Source organism: Lissotriton vulgaris, chromosome 11, assembly GCF_964263255.1.
Source record: "Lissotriton vulgaris chromosome 11, aLisVul1.2, whole genome shotgun sequence".
Taxonomy (NCBI): domain Eukaryota; kingdom Metazoa; phylum Chordata; class Amphibia; order Caudata; family Salamandridae; genus Lissotriton; species Lissotriton vulgaris.
The window spans coordinates 1,105,679,279-1,105,700,427 of NC_141699.1; the positions used below are offsets into that span (position 1 = coordinate 1,105,679,279).

General features: G+C 40.6%; 1 protein-coding gene across 1 annotated transcript in view; it reads left to right on the forward strand.

The window, feature by feature from the left end:
* The window catches only part of LOC147684246 (putative cation-transporting ATPase 13A4), a 385,092-nt gene that overhangs the window by 111,034 nt on the left and 252,909 nt on the right, over positions 1 to 21,149 (forward strand). Inside the window, exons 8-9 of the mRNA XM_086944646.1 lie at positions 15,878 to 15,950; positions 20,783 to 20,914. Coding sequence (XP_086800772.1) covers positions 15,878 to 15,950; positions 20,783 to 20,914 — 205 coding nt within the window. The remainder of the gene's footprint in view (positions 1 to 15,877; positions 15,951 to 20,782; positions 20,915 to 21,149) is intronic.

Consider the following 21,149-nt stretch of genomic DNA (forward strand, 5'->3'; position numbering starts at 1 on the left):
GGAAATTTTGTTTTGCAGATAAGTTAGCTACATCTCAAAATAAATTAGTGGTCATACTTTGTTTAGTAAATGATTAGTTTATTTTCTTGTGCCAATAATAGGTTGTTGGTCATATCTCATATGTTGCACAGTTTATTTTCTCTGCAGGTTACTCTTTGGTTAGGTTTGTTAGTTTAAGGTGTTATATCTGTAGAAACGAGAAAAAAATGGGCATACACTTATTTATTTAATTTGGTACATTTTACTTGTTTTAAGTGTAGTCAGATTTGTATTTATATTTTTTGATGTAAAGGTTTTGAAGATCTTCATTTGGGGATGCAATCCTGCAGTATTTCGTCTTCTTACAATCTTTGTAGGCTGTAAAGTAATTTTTTTGTTACTTAATTGGCTTCTTTTATATTGTTATTTTAAATAGTTGAATGTTTATATTGGTTTTTGTTATTTATACTTTAATTATTTTGGTTGGTATAGAGTCTGTTTAAATATTTTGGCAGTTATGTGTGGGTTTAGTGAACAAATCTTTTATTCATCGAAAGGAGTATTTCGTATTACATGTATATATGTTAAGTAATATAAATATTTCAATATGTTTGAAAATTTGTTATTTGCCTTTAATATATGTGTAGTGATGTTTTAATGGTAGTAAATGTTATTTGTTAAATAGTTTTTATTTATATTTATTAATTATAGACTTTATTGGTTATTTACTAAACATTTTATAAATATGAATTTGAAAAAAAAGTATTATAAATGTTTTCTATTGCTTAATTATTTTATTTTATTTTAATATTATTTTATGCGTGTTATGTTTTAGTAGATTTCCATATGATTTCCGTCATGATTTCTTGTCGTTTGTTGTGCTCGCTGAACCTACATTAAAGAATTGAGACCAACCTATGATGGTTGTGATGTCCACTTAAAAATTGCGCACCTGAGGCGGAAAGCCGGGTGATAGTTTGTCTGTCACTATTTTGAAAAATGTCTTTAGTTTCTCACCCATTTTCATTTGCGCCGCATTTTGTATTTTACCTTTGACTCTTGACACTCTTAAAATCCGCAATAGCCTGCACTGTCCCCTCCGAGCTAACACAGACTATTAGGTGCTGTGACCGGAGACGCACGATCAGTTTCCCTCACGTACATATTTGAGGAAATACAAGTCCCAGCGCTCTAACGCTGCAGACGGGACTACTAAGGATATTTGGCCACCGCTCCGCGCAGCAGACGCGCCGATGTTGCGCCGAAGTCAAGCCAAAGTCCAGCTCGTCTGCACCCATCCTTGCTAAGGACAGGCTAGGGGTGGCCCATACTGCTCAGATTTCTATGACAGGTCAGCTATCTATAGATCATATACTATATTTGAATACTACATCTAAGCACTGCCACCAGGCCATTAATGTCGATAAGTGGGTAGGCCCCGCTAGCTGTCTTTATTGTAAACAAAATTTAGAACCCTATCAAAGACCGTCGAAGAAGCCAATACGTAGATTTTTAACTGGGGGGCTCAGTAAAGCCCGCTCCATGTGCAAGAATGCACTTCACATATACGATCTTATCTCAGAAAATGATCTGGACTGTTTATTAGTCACAGAAACATGGCTCAGTGACTGGTCTAATCCTGATGTAGTTCAGGCTTTGCCTCCTCGCTTCCTCATACAGAGATTGGACAGACCCTCTCAGCGAGGTGGAGGGCTGGCTATTATCCATCGAGACACCCTCAAATTTACCACTATGGAACTACCGGATATAAAAGGAGCAGAATGCCTTAGTTTTAGCTTTCAGGCCCATGACTCATTTACCTTTTCTGGGGCACTGATATATCGCCCCCCTGGACAAGCGACTTAGTTTTTAGAAAGTGTGGGTGAAGTTCTAAGGAATTTAACTCTCAAATCGGCCAACTTTACTTTATTAGATGATTTAAAACTCCATCTGGATAGCATCAGTGACCCTAATGCGTTATGTTTCAAAGAGATCTTACATGTTTAGAGGCTGACGGTACTAAAAACGGAACCCACACATAAAGCTGGGCATATCCTAGACTGCATCAGCTCTAATCTAGACACTATGAAGGTTGAATCACCTTCGACTCAAACTTGGTCGGACCACAAATTCATCGCGTTCAGCCCTGGAACCGATGGCAAAAAGGTAACGAAGACGGCTAGGTCAGGCAAGGAGACACCTACCCCACGTTGGGGGAAAATTATAGAGCAACCAGATCTTAACAGCTGAGTGAAGGACAGCAGACCATCTTTGCTAGGGGATGTGACACTTGATAATCAAAGCTATGAGGGGTGGATGAGGACCATCAGGGAAAGAATGAAATCTCGGGGGACACAAAAGCAGAAATCTAGACAAGGGAAAACATCCGCTCCCTGGTTTACCAGTTCACTAAAAGAAACACTACGAAAAGTGAGAATACTAGAACAGAGATGGCGTAGACACTACAATAGTAATGATCAGGAGGCTTACAAAATGGCTAGGAGAAACTATCACGCGTCAATTAAACGCGCAAAAGTGACCTATTTCACTAATCTGATTGAAACCTCACAAAATAAGCAAAAGGAAATTTTCCAAATTGTTAATAGTTTCAGAAACCCAAAAACTCTTTCTCAGGAAATTCCGCCATCTCAGACCTTTTGCAATGAGATAGCAACTTTCTTTGATCAGAAAATTATCAATCTTACTAAAGATTTCCCTCAGGTCAATCTGGAGGGGCTAGAGGCAATACTTAACATTCAAAACAAAGAGCCTCACTCAGTAGGTTGGGAAACCTTTGCCATGGTTAGTCTGGAAGAGTCCTCCCAAGATATTTCTACAATCAAATCAGGATCACCGCTCGATCCTTGCCCCCCTGCGCTGCTAAATGCTAGAAAAGAGGAGGTCAACCCTGTGATCAATTCAATTCTCAATTCATCATTTCAAACAGGGGAGATTCCAGCATGCTGGAAAGTCGCAGCTGTTAGACCACTACAGAAAAAAGCTTTACGGGACCCCACGGTCCTATCTAATTTACAGCCCATTTCACTACTCCCAGCTCTATCTAGCTTTTGTCAACAAGCAGCTCTCGGCCTATTTGGAGGAGAATGATATTCTTCATCCAAATCAAGCTGGTTTTAGAGCTCAGCATTCCACAGAATCCGCACTTCTGTCCACTACAGAGACCATAAGAGCTGCACTGGATCAGGGCAAGAGGGCAGTCCTGATCCTATTAGATTTATCTGCAGCGTTTGACACGGTGTCCCATGCTATCTTATTACATCGCCTGGCCAATGCAGGCATAGCGGGCACCGTATTAAAGTGGTTTAAAAACTTTCTGATGCACAGAAGGCAGATTACTATGCTAAGCCAGTTCTGTTCCGAAGAGAAGGTGGTTCAGTCAAGGGTTCCTCAGGGCTCAAGTTTGAGCCCTACTTTATTCAACCTGTATATGGTCCCCCTGATCGATCTTATCTCCTCCTTTAACATCAGTACTATAGCGTATGCCGACGACACTCAACTAGTTCTAGTCTTAGATGAAGATTCGGGAAAAGCCGAACCAATTCAGAAAGAGTGTCTGACGGCGACTTTTGCATGGATGAACAATAACCATCCTAAATGTAATTCTGCCAAAACGGAAATCCTGCCGTTTGGTCAAAACAACCTCTTCTCTGCTCTTACCTGCTGGCCAAAAGAAGACGAAGCCCCGGCAAACACCATCATGGCAGCACGCAATCTAGGAATTAAATTTGATGAGACCCTCTATTTTAAACAGCAGGCTAGAGAAGTTGCTGGCTTATGCTTCAACACCATAAAGGGCCTCAGGAAATTTTTCGATCTCTTGCCCCTATCAGCCCGAGGTACTGTCGCGGTGGCGCTAATTACATCCAGAATAGATTATTTTAACAGCCTATATGCAGGGGCAAATAAATCGGCCCTGCATAGATTGCAGATGGTTCATAACGCGGCAGCAAGGCTGGTCCTCAGATGGCCAAGAAAATCCTCTGCCTCGACCGCGCTGGATGCGCCCCATTGGCTGCCCATCCAGAAGCGCATCCTGTATAAGGTCCTCACGATCACCTTTAGGGTCTTTCACAAGCATGGTCCACGATATCTGTATAACAAGTTTAACAGATACCATCCCACTCGAGAACTTAGATCAGCAACAGCCAATCTGATGATTGTTCCAAAATTTTGATTAGCAACAAAAGGAGGAAAAACTCTGGCAGTAATAGGTGCTGAGGCATGGAACAAATTGCCTTATCAACTTCGTGCAATCACCTCCGAACATAAGTTCAGGAAACTTCTCAAAACTTGGATTTAAGGCCTAGCTGACTCAGTCTTTAAAACACTTGTTTAAATCCCTTTCTTAATGTGTGAGAACAGTAAATGTTACCATCTTTCAGCTCACGAGTCTAAGCACCATGATGCTCCTTGGAGTGGCAGTGCGCTATATAAATCTTCCTCACATCCTCACATCACATGGCATTTCCTTCTGAGGGCAATCTTTTTGTTTGGATATATTTTAATGTGTGTATTTTATTTTTAGAATTGTACTTGATTTGTTAACACTATTTATGTTGTCAATATCGTGTGTTTTGATATTTTTATTAAATTCTATGTTTTGTTTTGTTTCAAATATTTTTGTATTCCATATTATTTAAATAGATTTTTTAACAACAATATTTGTATTGATATTTTTGTATTTTTGAATGGTAAGTATATATAGTCGATATTTTTTATGAGATATTAGTGTCTCGACAATTTTGTAAGCCGATATTTTAGGTGTCGATATTGCATCAGTGAACCGAATAGTGATGGATCCTTTATTGAATACCTATAACAATGAAATTTCACCTATTCTTACCTGTTGCCTCTTTGCACCCAAATTCTTTTAAATACACGCTAAGTTCTGGGAATGCATTATTTGGTAGATTTCTTGAAATGAAAGATGGAAAGATTTGGGCAGGTGTCAGGAGTGTGACAATATTTGGCTTTACAATTTGCCAAGTGGTGCTATCCAGTGGTTGGGATTGGGACACTGTAGAGCTATGATCAAAACAAGGGCTAGACGGAGGTTCATGTGCCATAAGTGATGGGACAGACAAAACCCATTCTGCCACTTACCCTTCTGGCATCCCAGGACTTCCCAGGTTAATTGATGCTTCAGCCAAGGAAGGGATCCATTGCTCGTAGGGGCGCCCTCTAGCGTAATCTTATTGTTAGACCTGGCAGCCTTACTATGGTCTTCCTCCAACTTTTTGTTGGTCTCCCTCCATTTTTCTGAACTTGTGTTTGCTAGTTTTTAGGACTCTGAACACTATACAACTGCTGACCAGTGATAAAGGGCTTCTGCTTTCTCCCCTGAAAATAGTTACATTGGGTTAACCCCAATTGGAATATATAATTTAGTTATAAACCCCTAGTAAAGAACACTACATGTGTCCATGGCATGTAAATTAAAAATGCTCCTAGTGGGCCTGAAAAACTCATTGTGCCAACCACTTAAGTATGCCCTTTAACCATGGCTCAGGTCTGCCACTGCAGAGCCTGTATGTACAGTTTTAAAATTGCCTCTTCGACCTGTCAAGGTATCCCCCTTGCCAGGCCTAAACTTTCCCTTTTTATAAATGTAAGTCACCCCACAAACAGGCCCTGTGTAACCCACTGGACAGGGTGCCATGTATTTAATAGAGAAAGATATGTACTTTCAATAGTTTACATGTCCTGGTAGTTTTCCAATACTGTAAGGCCTAGCTCTCCCTTAGGATAACATTGGGTTTACCTTATTAAATCTTTTAAGTGTAATTTAAAATTGTGAAGAGATTGACATTTCAAGTTTGGCATCACTGAAGTTACAATTTAAAATCACAACTTATGATGAAGTTGGATTTGAAATTCCAGTTTAGCAAATGCCACTTCTAGAAAGTTGGTATTTGCTTACTTTAGCCATTTGGTTCCTCCTGCCTGTCTATGGAATACATGTCTGGGGTGGGTGACACTGGCTTCCTGCATTCCCTCTGGACAACCACACACAACGGAAGGGTAGGTGTGACTGAGAGGCCATCTGCATACTGGTGGACCATTTGAGCAGCATGGCAGGCAGGAGCTGACACTTACACATGAAAGGGCTGTGTCCTGTCCCCGCACAAAGCATTGCATACCCCCTGTAGTGATTCTGAAGCCAGTTATGGAAGGGCACAGACTCTGTGCCCTTCAAAGCTTTCTTTAAAGTCTCCCCCACTTCAAGGGCACAACCAGTGTAAATACTGAACCTCTGACACCACCAAATCAATACATTTTCGGACCTGTGACTACTCTATCTGGAGGAAGAACTACTGTGCTACTGAAAGGACTGCTACTCTGCTGAATTGCTGCAATACTGGACTCTGCTTGCTGTTCTCTTGATGAACTGCCCTTCTGCCAGCTGTTCTTGTGACTGGGTGAGAAGGACTGGGCCTGCAACACTTGAAGCCAGAGTGACTCCAAGGGCTTGCTGGCTTGCCTGCTGTTCCTAGTCTCATGGATATCAAAAACATAAACTACTTGCATCTGCTCCTTGACTCTGCAAACTGAGTCTGCTTCATGGTTGCAGTTGTGTGGAGCGGTCCCGGCATCTCACCCTTGGAACCAGTGCATTGACTTTGGGATTGACGCATCGCCTGCTTCATGAGCATCAGCCGCTCCTCTCATCAAGAACCAGTGCTCACACTTGGAATTGACCCATCACCACAGTTGAGCCGAGAAAACGTATGCATTTCATCCACTGTGTGGCTCCACACCGAAACATCGACTATGCTTCACCTTGCATCCTTGTTGACTATATCGCATATCGAATTTATTTATAAAATCATATTGGGGCTGATTCACAGAACTAACTTAAGACACAATCCTAAACTTACTACTTTTGGTATTCATAGAAGTTAGGATTTTGTCTTAAGACAGACTTAAGACAGACTTAAGACAGAATCCTAACTTAAGTCTGTCTTAAGTCTGTCTTAAGACAAAATTCTAACTTATGTGAATACCAAAAGTAGTAAGTTTAGGATTCTGTCTTAAGTTAGTTCTGTGAATCGGGTCCAATATATTTTTCTAACCTGGTGTTGAGTCTTTTGTGTTGTTTTCACTGGGTTATTGTTCAAAATGCTGACAAAATACTTTACAAATTGGCTCTTAAGTTAAGCCTGCCTGCTCTGTGTCAAGCTACCAGAGGGTAAGCCCAGGATAACTTAGTGTGTGTTGTGAGTACTTCAACGGTAATAAACACACATATATTGTGTTTGTCTTTCAACAAGCCTTGGCAGCTTCAATCGCCACGGTGATAAACACACCTCATTTTGTGTTTGTCTTTCTAACCAGTATTACCAAGCTCAATTATCATGGTGATTAACACACCTCACCTATATTGTGTTTGTCTTTTCTTATTTACTCTCCACAAGTACTTCAAATGGGATAAACACACCTTTAATAAGTATTGTCATTGCCATCACAGTTCTTTACTTCAACTGACCCTCATTTGTGTTTGCCTTTACATTTATTTTTACTGTAAAATGCAGAACGTCACCTCAGCTCCATTTTTCTTGTGAAACCCTAGAGATCCTCCAATCCGTTGGTCTAAATGGAAAAAAAATCCTTAATTATGCGAGAGTCTGCGGTGTCTCCTTGAGTGCAGAAAGGAAATCTTCTCTTCTCATGCATTGCTTGGGATCTGAGGGTCAAGACGTTTTTTGAACCTCTACCCGAACTTGATGATGAAGAATCTAACGGCTTAAATGAATTTGAGATTTGTCTTAAAAAGTTAGACAAGCACTATCTTCCAAAAATAAGCACGGTTTTAAAAAGATACCATTCTGGAAGGAGGATGCAACTTACTCAAGAGTCTGTTGAAGTATATATTATTCACTTACGGAAATTGGCAGCTACCTGCAAATTTGACAACACTCTTGAAGAACGCATCTGCGACCAATTTATGTTGGGATGCAACACAGATAAGATAAAGGATGAGTTGTGGCAAAAAGATGATCCTAAATTAGATGAGATCATCTCAATGGCCAAACGTGTTGAACACTCTCTTGCATGCGTGGAAAAATGCTAGTACTACTGATAAAGTTCAAAGTGTGACAAAACCTAGCATTTCAAAATGTAAAGATTCAACCAATGTACAACCTAGATTTAAAGATTCTGCCAATGCAAATTCAAAAAAAGGTTCTTATATAAAGTGTTTTTGTTGTGACACTGTTGGCCATCTGGCGAATGATAAATTTAGTCCTGCCTTGTCTGCTGAATGTAAAACGTGTGGGAAAATAGGTCATTTTACAAAGGCGTGTAAGACAAAAATGTATAAGAAAAACAAACGTGTATAAGAAGTGTTCATTTCTGATTCGGAATCAGATGAACTTCACTGTGGTGAAGTTTTGGATCAATCTGTTGACTGTACTAACAAAGTATCAAACAATCTGATTGATGGGGTACAAGTAAATGGTTGTACGGTTAATATGCTTTTTGACTCTGGTGCTAAAATTACTTTAATCCCTAAGGGGTTTTATGATTCTAACATGTCACAAAGTTAAAATTTTCAAACCTGACATTAAACCTTTAGCGTATGGAGGATAGCCAATACAACTATTTGGTTATTTTACAGGTGAGATTGAGTATAAAGGAAGAATTACTGCTGGAAAGATTTACATATCCTGCAGGGGAGACTGTATTATCAGTTGGTTCCATCAAGCCGACCTAGGTGTGATGTTGGTCCCTGGTGCTGATCCTTGTATAGTTCTGAGAAACCCTATTATCACCTCTACCAATCAAGTTATAGACAAGGTTACATATAAAGATGGTCATTCTAAGAATCCAGTTGAAGTTACTCATACTCACGATTTAAAGTCAGAATTTGATGAGGTCTTCAGTGGAAAGTTAGGGTGTCTCTCTGATTATACTCATAAGATTATACTCAAACCTGGCTCTGTTTACAGTCTCTTGCAAAGTATGAAATGTACCCCTGGCACTGAGGGAGCCTAAGTGGAATGAATTAGAAAAACTTAAGAGTGAAGGTATCATTGTAGAAACAGAGGCAAGCGATTGGTTAGCTCCAGTTGTTTTGGCTCGCAAGGCTTCTGGCGAGATTAGGTTATGTGTTGCCCTTCGCAATCTCAATCGTGCTGTCGATGCCGACCAGTACCCACTTCCTAACATCTCTGAGATGTTGACCCAACTTGAGGGTGCAGAAGTTTTCAGTACGTTAGATCTGAGGGCAGCATATAATCAGATCAAGATAGATCAGGATTCCATGGATTTAACATCTTTTATTGTGCCCTTTGGAACATATAAATTTACTCGCCTTCCTTCCGGTCTTAACTCGGCTGCATTAGTGTTCCAAAGTGCTATGGAAAATGTTTTGCAGAATGTGCCGGGTGTTAAGGTATATCAAGACAATGTTTTGGTACATGGTTCGTCACAAAGGGAGCATGATGAAAGGCTTAGAGAGGTTTTGTCGAGGTTCAAGTCTTGTGGTTTGACACTTCGAGAGAACAAATGCAAGTTCAATTTGAGTGAATTGAATTATTTGGGACATAAGTTAACCAAAGGAGGTGTTAGGCCTAGATATTATTTAGTTGGAACTATTGCCAGCCTTTCGGAACCTCAGAATAGAGATGAATTTGTTAGTTTTCTTGGGATGGCAGAATACTATATTAAATGTGTTCCCCAGTTTGCTTCAAGAACATATACTTTAAGAGCACTTTTAAAAAAAGGGACAACATTTGTGTGGTCTAGAAAATGCAAGGAGCAATTTGATGTCAAGAATGCCCTGAGAAGTGCCCCTTCTCTTCACAGTTTTGACACCTCTGCTAAGTCAATCTTGATTACGGATGCCAGCTCTAAAGGCCTGGGTGCCATTCTTAAACAAGTAAAAGATGGGAAGGAAGAGACCATCATGTTTCTTTCAAGAGCTCTCGTAGGGCCAGAAAATGCGTATTCTGTTATAGAAAAAGAAACCTTTTGCATTTTTGAGCCATCAGAAAATTAAAACAAAATTTATGGGGAAACTCTTGGTTCGTTCAGATCACAAGCCCTTGAAAGATCTTTTTACTTTAAAAAACCTAGACGCTGTCTCCTCAAGATTTTGCAGATGGGTCATTGCTCTCCAAGACTACGATTTTGTAGTGAGTTATATACCTGGCATAGAATACAAAGTATCTGATTGTCTCTCCCATCTCGTTCAGACAAATTTGAATGTAGACTCTGAGAACATAGGTGATTTGTGGGAAAATGATGACTACAAGGTGTGTGAAATTATTACTGAAGTTGTGAGTGAGGATGAGTGGAAAAACTGTATAAGCAAAGATGCGGTCCTTGTGAAAATCTCCGAGTTAATCACTAAAGGTTGGAAGAGTATGAAAGGTCTTGATGAGGATGTTTGCAAATTTTGGAATGTTCGTGATGAATTATCTATCAATTCTGGAGTATTATGGAGAGGTACGAAACTTATACCTCCCACCTGTGTCAGATCAAGAATCATCCAACAAGCTCATCAGGGACATCTTGGTGTCTCAAAGACTAAAGAAAGAATTTGCATGCACTTTTGGAGGCCAGGTATTGATCTCCAAGTTGAGCGTGTTGTGAGAGATAGTGCACCGTGTAATACATGTGATAAAACCTTAACAACGAGAGTTTAACCTACGTTAATACGTAAAGAACCCTCTAGATGCTGGGAGGAAATTGCTGTTGATCTGCTGGGACTCATTTTTAGTTCTTCTGACCAGTATTTCGTGTTGGTTTTAATAGACATGTTCTCCAGATGGCCGGAAATTAAAGTTGTAAGGAGTACAGAGACAAAAGATGTTATTCACTTTCTTGAAGAAATCTTTGCTAGGGAGGGACTTCCCGATTCTCTACTGACCGACAATGGGGTCCAGTTAGTCTCAAAAGAAATGCAAGAGTATTTAACTAAGAATGGAATTAAACATAAACGGTGCTCACTCTATCATCCCGAAACCAACAGGATGGTAGAGAGATTTAATCGAGTCCTCAAGGAGTCTGTACAGATAGCTATAGCTCAGGGAAAAGACTGGAAATTAGAAATTGCTGAATGTATGAGAATCTATCGTCTCACACCTCATTCCACCACTAATAAAGTACTGTTTGAGCTGTTTAGAGGACGGAGTCCTAATACTCATCTGTTTCAACCATGGATGAGAGACAAATGTCATGATTTTGATCCTAAAACCACTTTTGGTGAGAGTTTTTCTGATAGTTATAATGACTCTCAGAAATTAAAGGCTTTAAAAAGGAGGAGATATTTCGATTGTAGGAATGCTGTTTGTACAGGTGGGTGACAGAGTGAAAGTTCGCTTACACAAGAGAATTAGTGGTTTATCAAAATATTCTCCTCCTTTTGTTATCAAAAAATGTTTTGAAATGCTGTCAAGTTAATTGATGGTCGCATCTGGAATTTGATTAGAATTGCTCCTTTGCACAAAAATGTCATTGTTACATCTAATGGTCACAAAGAAACAAACATTGGGAAAACTGTGTTGCGTAGAAGTTGTCGTGAAAGGAAAATTCCAGTGGCTCTTCATGATTTTGTTTTAAAACAATCATGCAAAGGGGAAAGGTGTGTAATATGCTTAATTGGTTTTGCATATGCTTTATCATTGTTGCTTAAGGCAGCTTCCTCACCTTCTGTTCTAGAATATTATTATTGAAAGCCTTCATGTAGATCCTAGTGTCAGTTATTTCCTTATGCTGTGTGGATAGGACAATCCTTAATTGGTTTTGCATATGCTTCATCATTGTTGCTTAAGGCAGTTTTCTCACCTTCTGTTCTAGAATGTTATTATTGAAAGCCTTCAGTAGATCCTAGTGTCAGTTCTTTCCTTATGCTGTGTGGATATCACGTCTTATACTTACCTGATAACTTGAAGAATAAACCTGCGTTATTTCATCTTCTACTGGCGTTATTGTACTTCATAACAATGAGTTTAATTTTTCTTATAATAATTTTACTGCTGCGGAGACTTTGCAGTCGGGGCAGAGAACTCCGCACATAAAAAGAATGGGTAGGCCTATCTTTTTATGTGTGGAGTCCTCACCACAAGTGCAAATTCTCCGAGTCATAACATTTCTATTAGTAAAATGAAATTCATGCTTTTTTATGCCAAAGTAAAAAGTAACCTTACTCAAAAGTGGAGGTTTACCTTTGCGGCTCAGGCCCTTGGACCATAGCAGCTGTTTCCACTTTCCTCATGCTAATTTGATCGTCTGTTGATGATTGATAGTTTGTTAGCTATGCGTGCAAATGTAGCACTGCAGAATGCTGCTTTATGCAAAGGCTTCTCTTTATCTTCCATCTTGCCTTTGCAACACTTTAGGGCACACATACAAGCCGCTAACACCACTGGAGCGTCACTATTTTGACACTTAGGTGGCCTTGCGGCATTCCCCATATTTACAAGGTAGGGCTAAGCTCCTTAACGTGGCTTAACGCCACCTTGTAAAAATGCTCCTTTTCACCACAGTCCACTGAGGAAAAGGGGCAGGCAGTGGGTGTTGCCGTGGGCATTTCTCGGCTACATCCATTGATTTTTGACTTTGCCCCAGATTTACAAGACTGGGGCAGCGCCAAAAACCAAGGCCAGGTAATACCTTGTCTTAGGATGGCGATACAAGGAAAAATTATTAATATCTCCTTGCTTTTCGCTCTTTCTTTGTGTGCTGCAATCTGCATTCTGCAGCACATATCGAAAGAGCAAATTGCCATTATGGATTGTTTATGCGCAGGAAGGTGTCCCTTCCTGCACATAAACATTTACCGCTGCTGCACAGGCACCCTTGCAACAAGGCTAGGCAGCTTTTTTAGCACCATGCTGTGGGAAATGCAGGGCTGTGCAGTATTTTTGCAAATTCGGCACAAACTTGCATTTTGAAAATGTCAGAGTCTGGCATTTTGTTGTAAATATTCCCCTTCATGTCTGTTTCACTAGAGGGTAACAGGCCTTCTGAAGGAGTAGAAGTGATTTCAGACATGATATATTTCTATTGTTGTCTGAATGAACTGCCTGCAAGAATTCTCCTAAGTGCAAAGATATTTACTTTGTTATGTCAGTTTAATACACAAGCTGCACAGCCTGGTCCTAGATCCTGGTATAGATAGGCACAACAACAGCAACTCCTAGAACTTTTGGAATATTTTTATTTTCTGCAGGTTTAAATTGGTCCTTATATTAAATCTCTGTTTTTCAGATTGTTAATCCACACTCTAACCCAATGAGGTATGCTGGCTCTGGAAATCCAGTATGGCAAAAACAACTAGGGGGGTGCTTACAATGGGAGACGGACTTCAGTCCGTCCTCCATCATATCGGGATGTGAGACCACCCGCCTACAAGGCGACGGTCCCACGGCAGTCGCACTCCCCATATTTTACATTGCGGTGGGTGCTGCTGGCCGCAATGTAAAAATGGCACAGTTCACATTTCCTGCACTACGTGGCGGGCACTATGTGGTGCCTGCCACATGGTGCAGGGAAATGTAGTGGGGCACAATAGGTGCCCCCAAATCCAAAACCAAGGTGCCCGTGGGGAAGGGGCCCGCTACGGGCCCCCAAACTCCATCCCCGCCAGCCTTTCCATGGTGGGTGAACCGCTATGGAAAGGCTGACGGGGATGCACCATCGTAATCCCTATGGCGGTGTCTGGTAGGCTGCCATTTCAGAAATAGGGCAGCTCTCATATGTGTGGTGGTTGGAGTTTCTGACTGCCACGGTACCACCCACCATAATAATATGGCAGGCGGAAAATGGCCTCACAATGGCGGTGAACCCGCAACCGACAGCCAGTTGGCAGTGGGTTCAGCGCCATCGTACGTAATCAGCCCTTAAATTCAGTAGTTAACTGCTCAGGGTCACAGTTGAAAAGCATTTTATTGAAATGTAATGGTTTATTATTCTCTTAGATACTTTGAAAGTGTATTTTAAAACCCTAAGGGGGTTGGCTCAATTAGACACAACCAGGAGTCTGTGGGAAGCTAAGAGTTACTTTGGAGCAGAGTTGTTTGAGTTAAAGTGTACAAAAACTCTTCTTGAAGGGAACCCAATACAATGATCTAATCATATCAGTGATATGGTATGTTGGATACTGTGGAGTCCAGAAAATGTGTTTACAATTTAATTCAATTCAATTCAATTCAAATAATTTATATAGCGCGCTACATACCCAGAGGGTCTCAAGGCACTTGGAGAAGGGTGGGGGATTACTTGTCAAATATCCAGGTTTTAAGTTGCTTTCTGAATGCAAGGTGGTTCTGAGTGAGGCGAAGGTGAATGGGCAGTGAGTTCCAGGTTTTAGCCGCCAGGTAGGAGAAGGATCTTCCTCCCATGGTGGTTTTGTTGATGCGAGGTACAGCAGCAAGGGCTTGGTTGGAGGAGCGAAGCTGGCGGGAGGCGGTGTAGAAGGACAGTCGTGTGTTGAGGCATTCGGGTCCAAGATCGTAAAGTGCTTTGTGTGCGTGGGTTAGGAGACGGAATGTTATCCTCTTATTGACGGGAAGCCAGTGGAGGGTTTTCAGGTGACCAGAAATGTGGTCGTTACGCGGGATGTCTAGTATGAGTCTGGCTGATGCGTTCTGGATGCGTTGGAGTTTTTTATGAAGTTTTGCGGTGGTACCGGCGTATAGGGTGTTTTCGTAGTCCAGGCGGCTAGTAACCAGTGCATGGGTGACCGTTTTTCTAGTTTCGGTGGGGATCCAGCGAAATGTTTTTTTGAGCATGCGAAGAATGTTGAAGCAAGATGATGAAAGGGTGTTGACTTGTCTGGTCATCGAGAGTGAGGAGTCCAGAATGACGCCCAGGTTCCGTGCGTGGTCTGTCGGGATGGGTGCTTTTCCAAGGGACTCTGGCCACCAAGAGTCATCCCAGGCAGAGGGGAGGTACCTAAGATAAGGACTTCTGTTTTGTCGGAATTCAGTTTCAGACGGCTGTGCTTCATCCACTCGGCTACTTCTTTCATTCCTTCATGTAGGTTGGTTTTAGCGGTGTTAGGGTCTTTGGTGAGTGAGAGGATAAGTTGAGTGTCATCAGCGTAGGAGATGATGTTGAGGTTGTGTTGGCGTGCGATGGCCGCGAGGGGGCTCATGTATATGTTGAAGAGGGTGGGACTGAGTGAGGATCCTTGTGGCATGCCGCAAATTACTTCAGTGGCCTCTGACTTGAATGGTGGGAGGCGGACTCTCTGGGTTCTTCCGGCAAGGAACGAGGTGATCCATTCCAGTGCCTTTCCCTGGATTCCGATGTTTCTGAGGCGTTGTATCAGGGTGCTATGACAGACTGTGTCGAAGGCTGCGGAGAGGTCGAGGAGGATGAGGGTGACTGTGTCTCAATTGTCCAGTACAATAGGTGCTGATATAAACCGCTTTACAATAATCAGCGCACAGTGCACATAAGCATTGTTAGCTCACTCCATATGGACCATGAACAGAAGGTGAAGGCCTTTGATTTGAGAAAGGAAGGCTTTATCAATGTGCTGAGGCCCATTAGAATTGAGTAGATGATTGGACATTTGATAGATAGTGGATAAAACATTGAATATATCTATTTTTTAATATGAAAACCACCTGAATTGTGCATTCTTTAAATTTCTGAGGTCTTCCAACCATGTTAGTTAAACCTTTATAATAAATGTATGATATTTGTGGAGACCGCATATAATGAATATGTTAGGTCCTGGTAGCACGACTCATCCGCACTGTGGTCAGGTTTTTGTAAATATGTGCTGGTTTCTGCAGGGTGTGGATGAAAGGGTTGAATGAGTATGTTATTCTTCAGTGAGTTCGGAAACTGGTGGACTTGCCCTGGTGCTGTGTAGTTTTAAGGTCTGTAACTCTGCTCCTTTTAACCCTTAACTCCACAGCAATCCATCAACCTTCATAACCTTGTTGAGGTCCACAACAGCGTCATCGTTACTGTGTGTCAAAAAGATGGAGGTGAGTTGCAAATAAGTTAGAGTTTATAAATGTATCTTGCATGTTCATGTTCTAGTTTGTAACTATTTGCAGCTGAAAGGAAACAAACATTCAAACTCGTGAAAAAGAGGGGAGTGAAATTATCTGTAACAACTTGTGGCAGGAAGCAGTGCATTCCTTAAAGAGAGGTTGTTTGGGTTAATTTCTGAAGGTTTTGGATTCTAAACAGTGTTATTCTACCTGTCTTATTTTTGTGTGCTTGTCACAGTGGAGTAGTAATACCCGAGGCCTCCCCCTGCAAGGCACACAGTTAGCCCCCCCCATCCAGGTCTCCTTTACCTAAATTAAATTCACATAAAGCAATCTAAAAATTAATTTCTGAGGCACTTAATGTTCCAGCACTTAGAAAATTAAGAAACTGTAACAATAACTGAGACTCAAAAGAAACAATGTATTATTAGAATTGCTTTGCAAATGAACAGTTAGGAGAATGACTGCATGCCCCTCACCTCACAGAAATCTAAAGGGCAAATAATAATCTATATATTTTTGAAGCAGAAATATTGGCATTTTCTGAGATATATACAATACTTTGATTATGTTAAATCTCCTAATTCCAGACCATTTATGTACAAATAAACACCCTCCGTATACCCTCCACAAACAAATTCACCCCCCCCACACACCTGTAAAAAATAATGGCCAGATAATATGGTATTTAGAGCAACTGAAGTAATCAACACATATTCACACATTTGTTACAACAGTGCAAGGTTCAAACAGCACAGGGAAGCTGACAGGAGAAAAACATTATTTGTTGCCTCACAGATGGTGTGGTTCAAATACTTTACACAGTGAAACAAAGCTAATAGTCATCAAGTCTCTTCAATGTGATTGTTCACACATCTACCCTCTTGCATCCCGGTTTGGTTAAATGTATTTTATTAACTAAAATACTAATTTTAAATACCATTGCAAAATCATGTATGTGGTGTGGAGAGTGTGATCTTGACAGCAAGCTGACCTTGACAAATCAGATCAATGCAGTCTCTGCTGCCCGTTTCTTCACTCTTTTCATGCTTCATTCGATTTTCAAATGGTTCCACATCAACAACAGACAACCCATCACTCAAGCCCTTGTCACTAGCCGGCTGGACTACGGCAATGCACTCTACATAGGAATCACCTTTCACCTCCTGAAGAGACAACAAACCATAGAGAATTCAGTGTCCAGACTCAACATCCCCTCCTGAAGTGGACGGACATCACCCCGCACCTCATGAAGCTCCACAGGCTCCCTATCTGGGAGAGTTGTCAATTAAAGATGCTGATCGACATCTAAAGAGCCTCATAATACCAGGGAATAGCATACGTCAACTACTGCCTGAACCTCCACCAACCCTCTAGACACCTGCTCTCTGGCTCCCTATCCCTCACTCACACAACCCGGATCTGCAGAAGCAACAGTGGATGACTCTCCTTCTCCAACCATGGTATGATGAGATCTAATTGGCTGCCAACACTTCAACCAAGAAGAGTTGGCATCCATCTTGTGACTCGAACTCAGCCCGCAATGGGTGTTGCACCTGCTTGATGTAATCTAGAAACAGCATATGTGAAGAAGAAAACGGGTTAACTCTTTCTTTCCTTTCACGTAGCTCTGTGTGAGGGGTAACTGTGCCATCTAATATTGTTGATTTGAGACCAATTGATGTCATATAAAAGCCCACATTAGGAAAGAGGAGCGTGGTTAGAAACAGGACCGGCACAGAATGGGGAAGAGAGGTTTTCAACACCATTTAATCCACAAACCGAGGAGATATATACTGTTGCATTTTAGTTCTGCAAACATGCTGGTGTCCTTAAAAGCTTCTGCATTATATATCCAGGGCAGTGAGGTGCGTCTGACCGCAGCTCCGTTGTTGAGAGCCTAGACACTGCAGGGGGCACTGGCTCTGTAAGAAACATTAGAAAATGTATAAATACTCAGGGGCCTATTTACAATCCATGGCACTGGCGGTGCATTACTTTTATTGAGACACCGGCAGGGCAATGTGCTTCCCCATATTTACAAGGCCATGCAAAGTCTCCCTGCGTGACTTTTCATGGCCTTGTAAATATGTTTCCCTTTCACGCATAACTCTTCATGAAAGGGGCATTCCATGGATTTTTGCTTTGGGTGTTCCCATGCAACATCCAAGGAAATTTTATACATTACCAGATTTACAACATTTTGTAAACCTGGGAATGCGTCAGAATTCTTTTCTTTCTCCTTGTTTTTGTAAAATGATACAAGGGTGTCTGCACTGGTGTACTGCGGTTTGTGCGCCGGCACAGGGAAGAAGGACAGACTAACAGCCCACAGGCAGCTCTCTACAGCAGATTCATGAAGCTGGTTAGTTATTCTAATCAAGATTAGGTTGTGAATTTGGCTTAGAAATTGCTGCTAATTAACTCCTTGAACAAGCTATTTAGACACCTCACTTTCTCACACTGAAACATACAATTATCTTTCAGTCTCTTTGCGACACACCGGCACACACTGTCAAAGTTTTACACATCCTGATTCACACACAACTAAAGCAGAAATGAAAGAGAGGTGAGGCAAGAGAATGAAGGGGCAGAAGATGGGGACAAATCAGAGTTTATTATTAGTACAAGAGAGGTCATCACTGCAAAGTATGTAAGGGTGCCGAGGGGTATGAACGGCAGTGTAGTCAGTGGTTTTTAAACAGGGCCGTTAAAGGGATCTGTCCCTCTATGTTTAGAAACCACTGCAGATAAATGTTTACACTGCAGTTGTTTTAAACATAGAGTGACTGCTCCCTCATAGGGCCCTGTTTAAAAAACAAACACTGCAGATTAATTCCCCTGATGGAACGGAGACATTTATTAGTAATTGCACATTACAAGAGTAACGCGAAATTACCAAATTCCTCCAATTTTACCAGTGGAATTAAATTTGACTGTGTGAATGTGCAATTAATCAGTTACATCCGCAAGTATATCATGCACACAGACGTTACAGAAAGTTTTCTTTTTTTAATGATTTGTCCGCTTGTTCATTACAGTTTTAAATCACGTGTTTTTTCTTTTTCATGTTATCAATATTGTAAAGGTTTTAATTAACTACATACAATAGAAATTTTACTTACTTACTTACTTACTTACAGTGGAATTAAAAATACATCTCACCTCTATTGATAACCAGAAATGTTTGTATATGTGGGCGGTCTCAAATTTACTACAGGATATCAGCCTTGCAAGGCCCACTCCTCACGAGGAGTAGAAACTACTCATGCACACTATTACACCATATTGATTTGAGTCGGTAAATGGGATACTCTATCACAAATGTGTCTGATTCATTAAAAGAACAATTATATCCAATGACACATAATATGGCAAAAATGATATCTGTCACATTTGTGACAATGTAACCCATCCATCAAAGTCTAAGTCAGGTCTTCATTTTTTATCCAATGAGGAATTCAATTAGGTTGCCAGAAATACATACTTTGTAACTGTCAAATTGTGTTTTCTAATGCTAGTTAAAAAATATAATTCCTATAAAAGGCTATCTGGGATCCAGCATGTGGGTGTCTTTGTTCATCTTCTTTGAGTCAATGGGGATTTATCTCCAAAGTTGGTTAAAACGTTTTCAAGAAAGTCTTGGGACTGTTGTAGTTCAGAAGTACGGAAAATTGGACCTGAATTTAGATAAGGTTGATACAGGAAGGAATCCTTTAAAAATTATACTTGTCCTCAATTCAATTAGCAAGATTAGGTTTACTAGATTCCAAACATTTTGGGTGATTTGGAATAGAGATGGCCCTGCTGATTTGCTTTACCCTTTTGCATCTTTAATCTTGTTAAATCTTTAGGGCACTAAGGGGCATATTTATGGCTTTTGTGGTACAGGGTGGCACAGCAATTTACCGTGCAGCGCTTTCCTGTGTCACATTTTGGCAGCCTAACACCAACACAGGCCCCCTTGCACCATGGTGCAAGGGTGTCTGTGTTGTAGGCAAGATTGTCTTTGTGCATGAAGGAGCACTTTCCTGAATAAAAACATCCAGAGAGGCGTTTTGCTCTTTGTATGTGTGCTGCAGAATTCAGCACTCATAGAAAGATCTTTGTCCTTGTTATGCCTCTCCTGGGGAGGTGTATATTTTGTTTACACATTTCCAGTTTTACTTGTTTTGTGGATTTGGGAATGTGTCAAAATCCTTGGATGTTGCGTGGGAACACTTATGCAACACCCATTGAAATGTCTCCCTGGTGTAGAGTAATGCAAAGCTGCATTTTTTGATATGTTACAGTCTCGAGATTTTTGAAGCCACGCAGGGTGGCTTTGTGTGGCTTCACAAATCTCATTTTACATTACCTTGTTTGCATGGTGCAAGAGTGACTCAAAGAGGCTCATCAACTTGGCCCTAAATCTTTACTAAAATTAACTTGGTTTGTAATTGTGACCTTTGGAAAATTTTGCAGATAATTCTATTTCATGACACACCTGATTTTAATGTTTTAAATAAGCATGAAAGCATTGATTTAGGGTAAAAGACATACATTTTTAGTTGAAAAGAGGGGCAAGATTTAATGTCCAAAGCTGGATTCAAGGTGTAGCTCAGATGGATCCCTGGAATTGCTTAACATAGCTTAAAACATACTATAAATATTTTCTATAAAACTTTATAAATATCTAAACGTTTATCTGTTTTATTTATTTCTTACAAAGGATTTGCACTTTAATTTCAAGGCTTCAAACAATACTTTTGTGTCATTATTTTAATGTTAATTTATTAAAATATGAATGTGGTTCCATTTCCATATGAATATTTTGTTCACAGATTGCAAAGAGGTAGAATCGCGCCATTTGGTCCCAGGAGATGTCATCCTATTACCTGGAAAGAAACTGTACCTTCCATGTGATGCCATCCTCATTAATGGGAGCTGCATTGTCGACGAGGGCATGCTTACAGGTAATATGCTGATTAGGGCATCATTACAGATACTGTAATAAAGAAGGCATGACTACAGGTATCCAAATGAATGGTAGCTGTATAGTCAACAAGTACCATATCTTTAAGAATCACATTCTAATGTGGAAATTTCCCCGCATTCTTCAATTTTATACCATTTTTATTGCATCTATTGTTGTCAGGACAGTATCTTTATGCTTCTGTTAAAATTGAAAAACCAATCACATCATTAAAG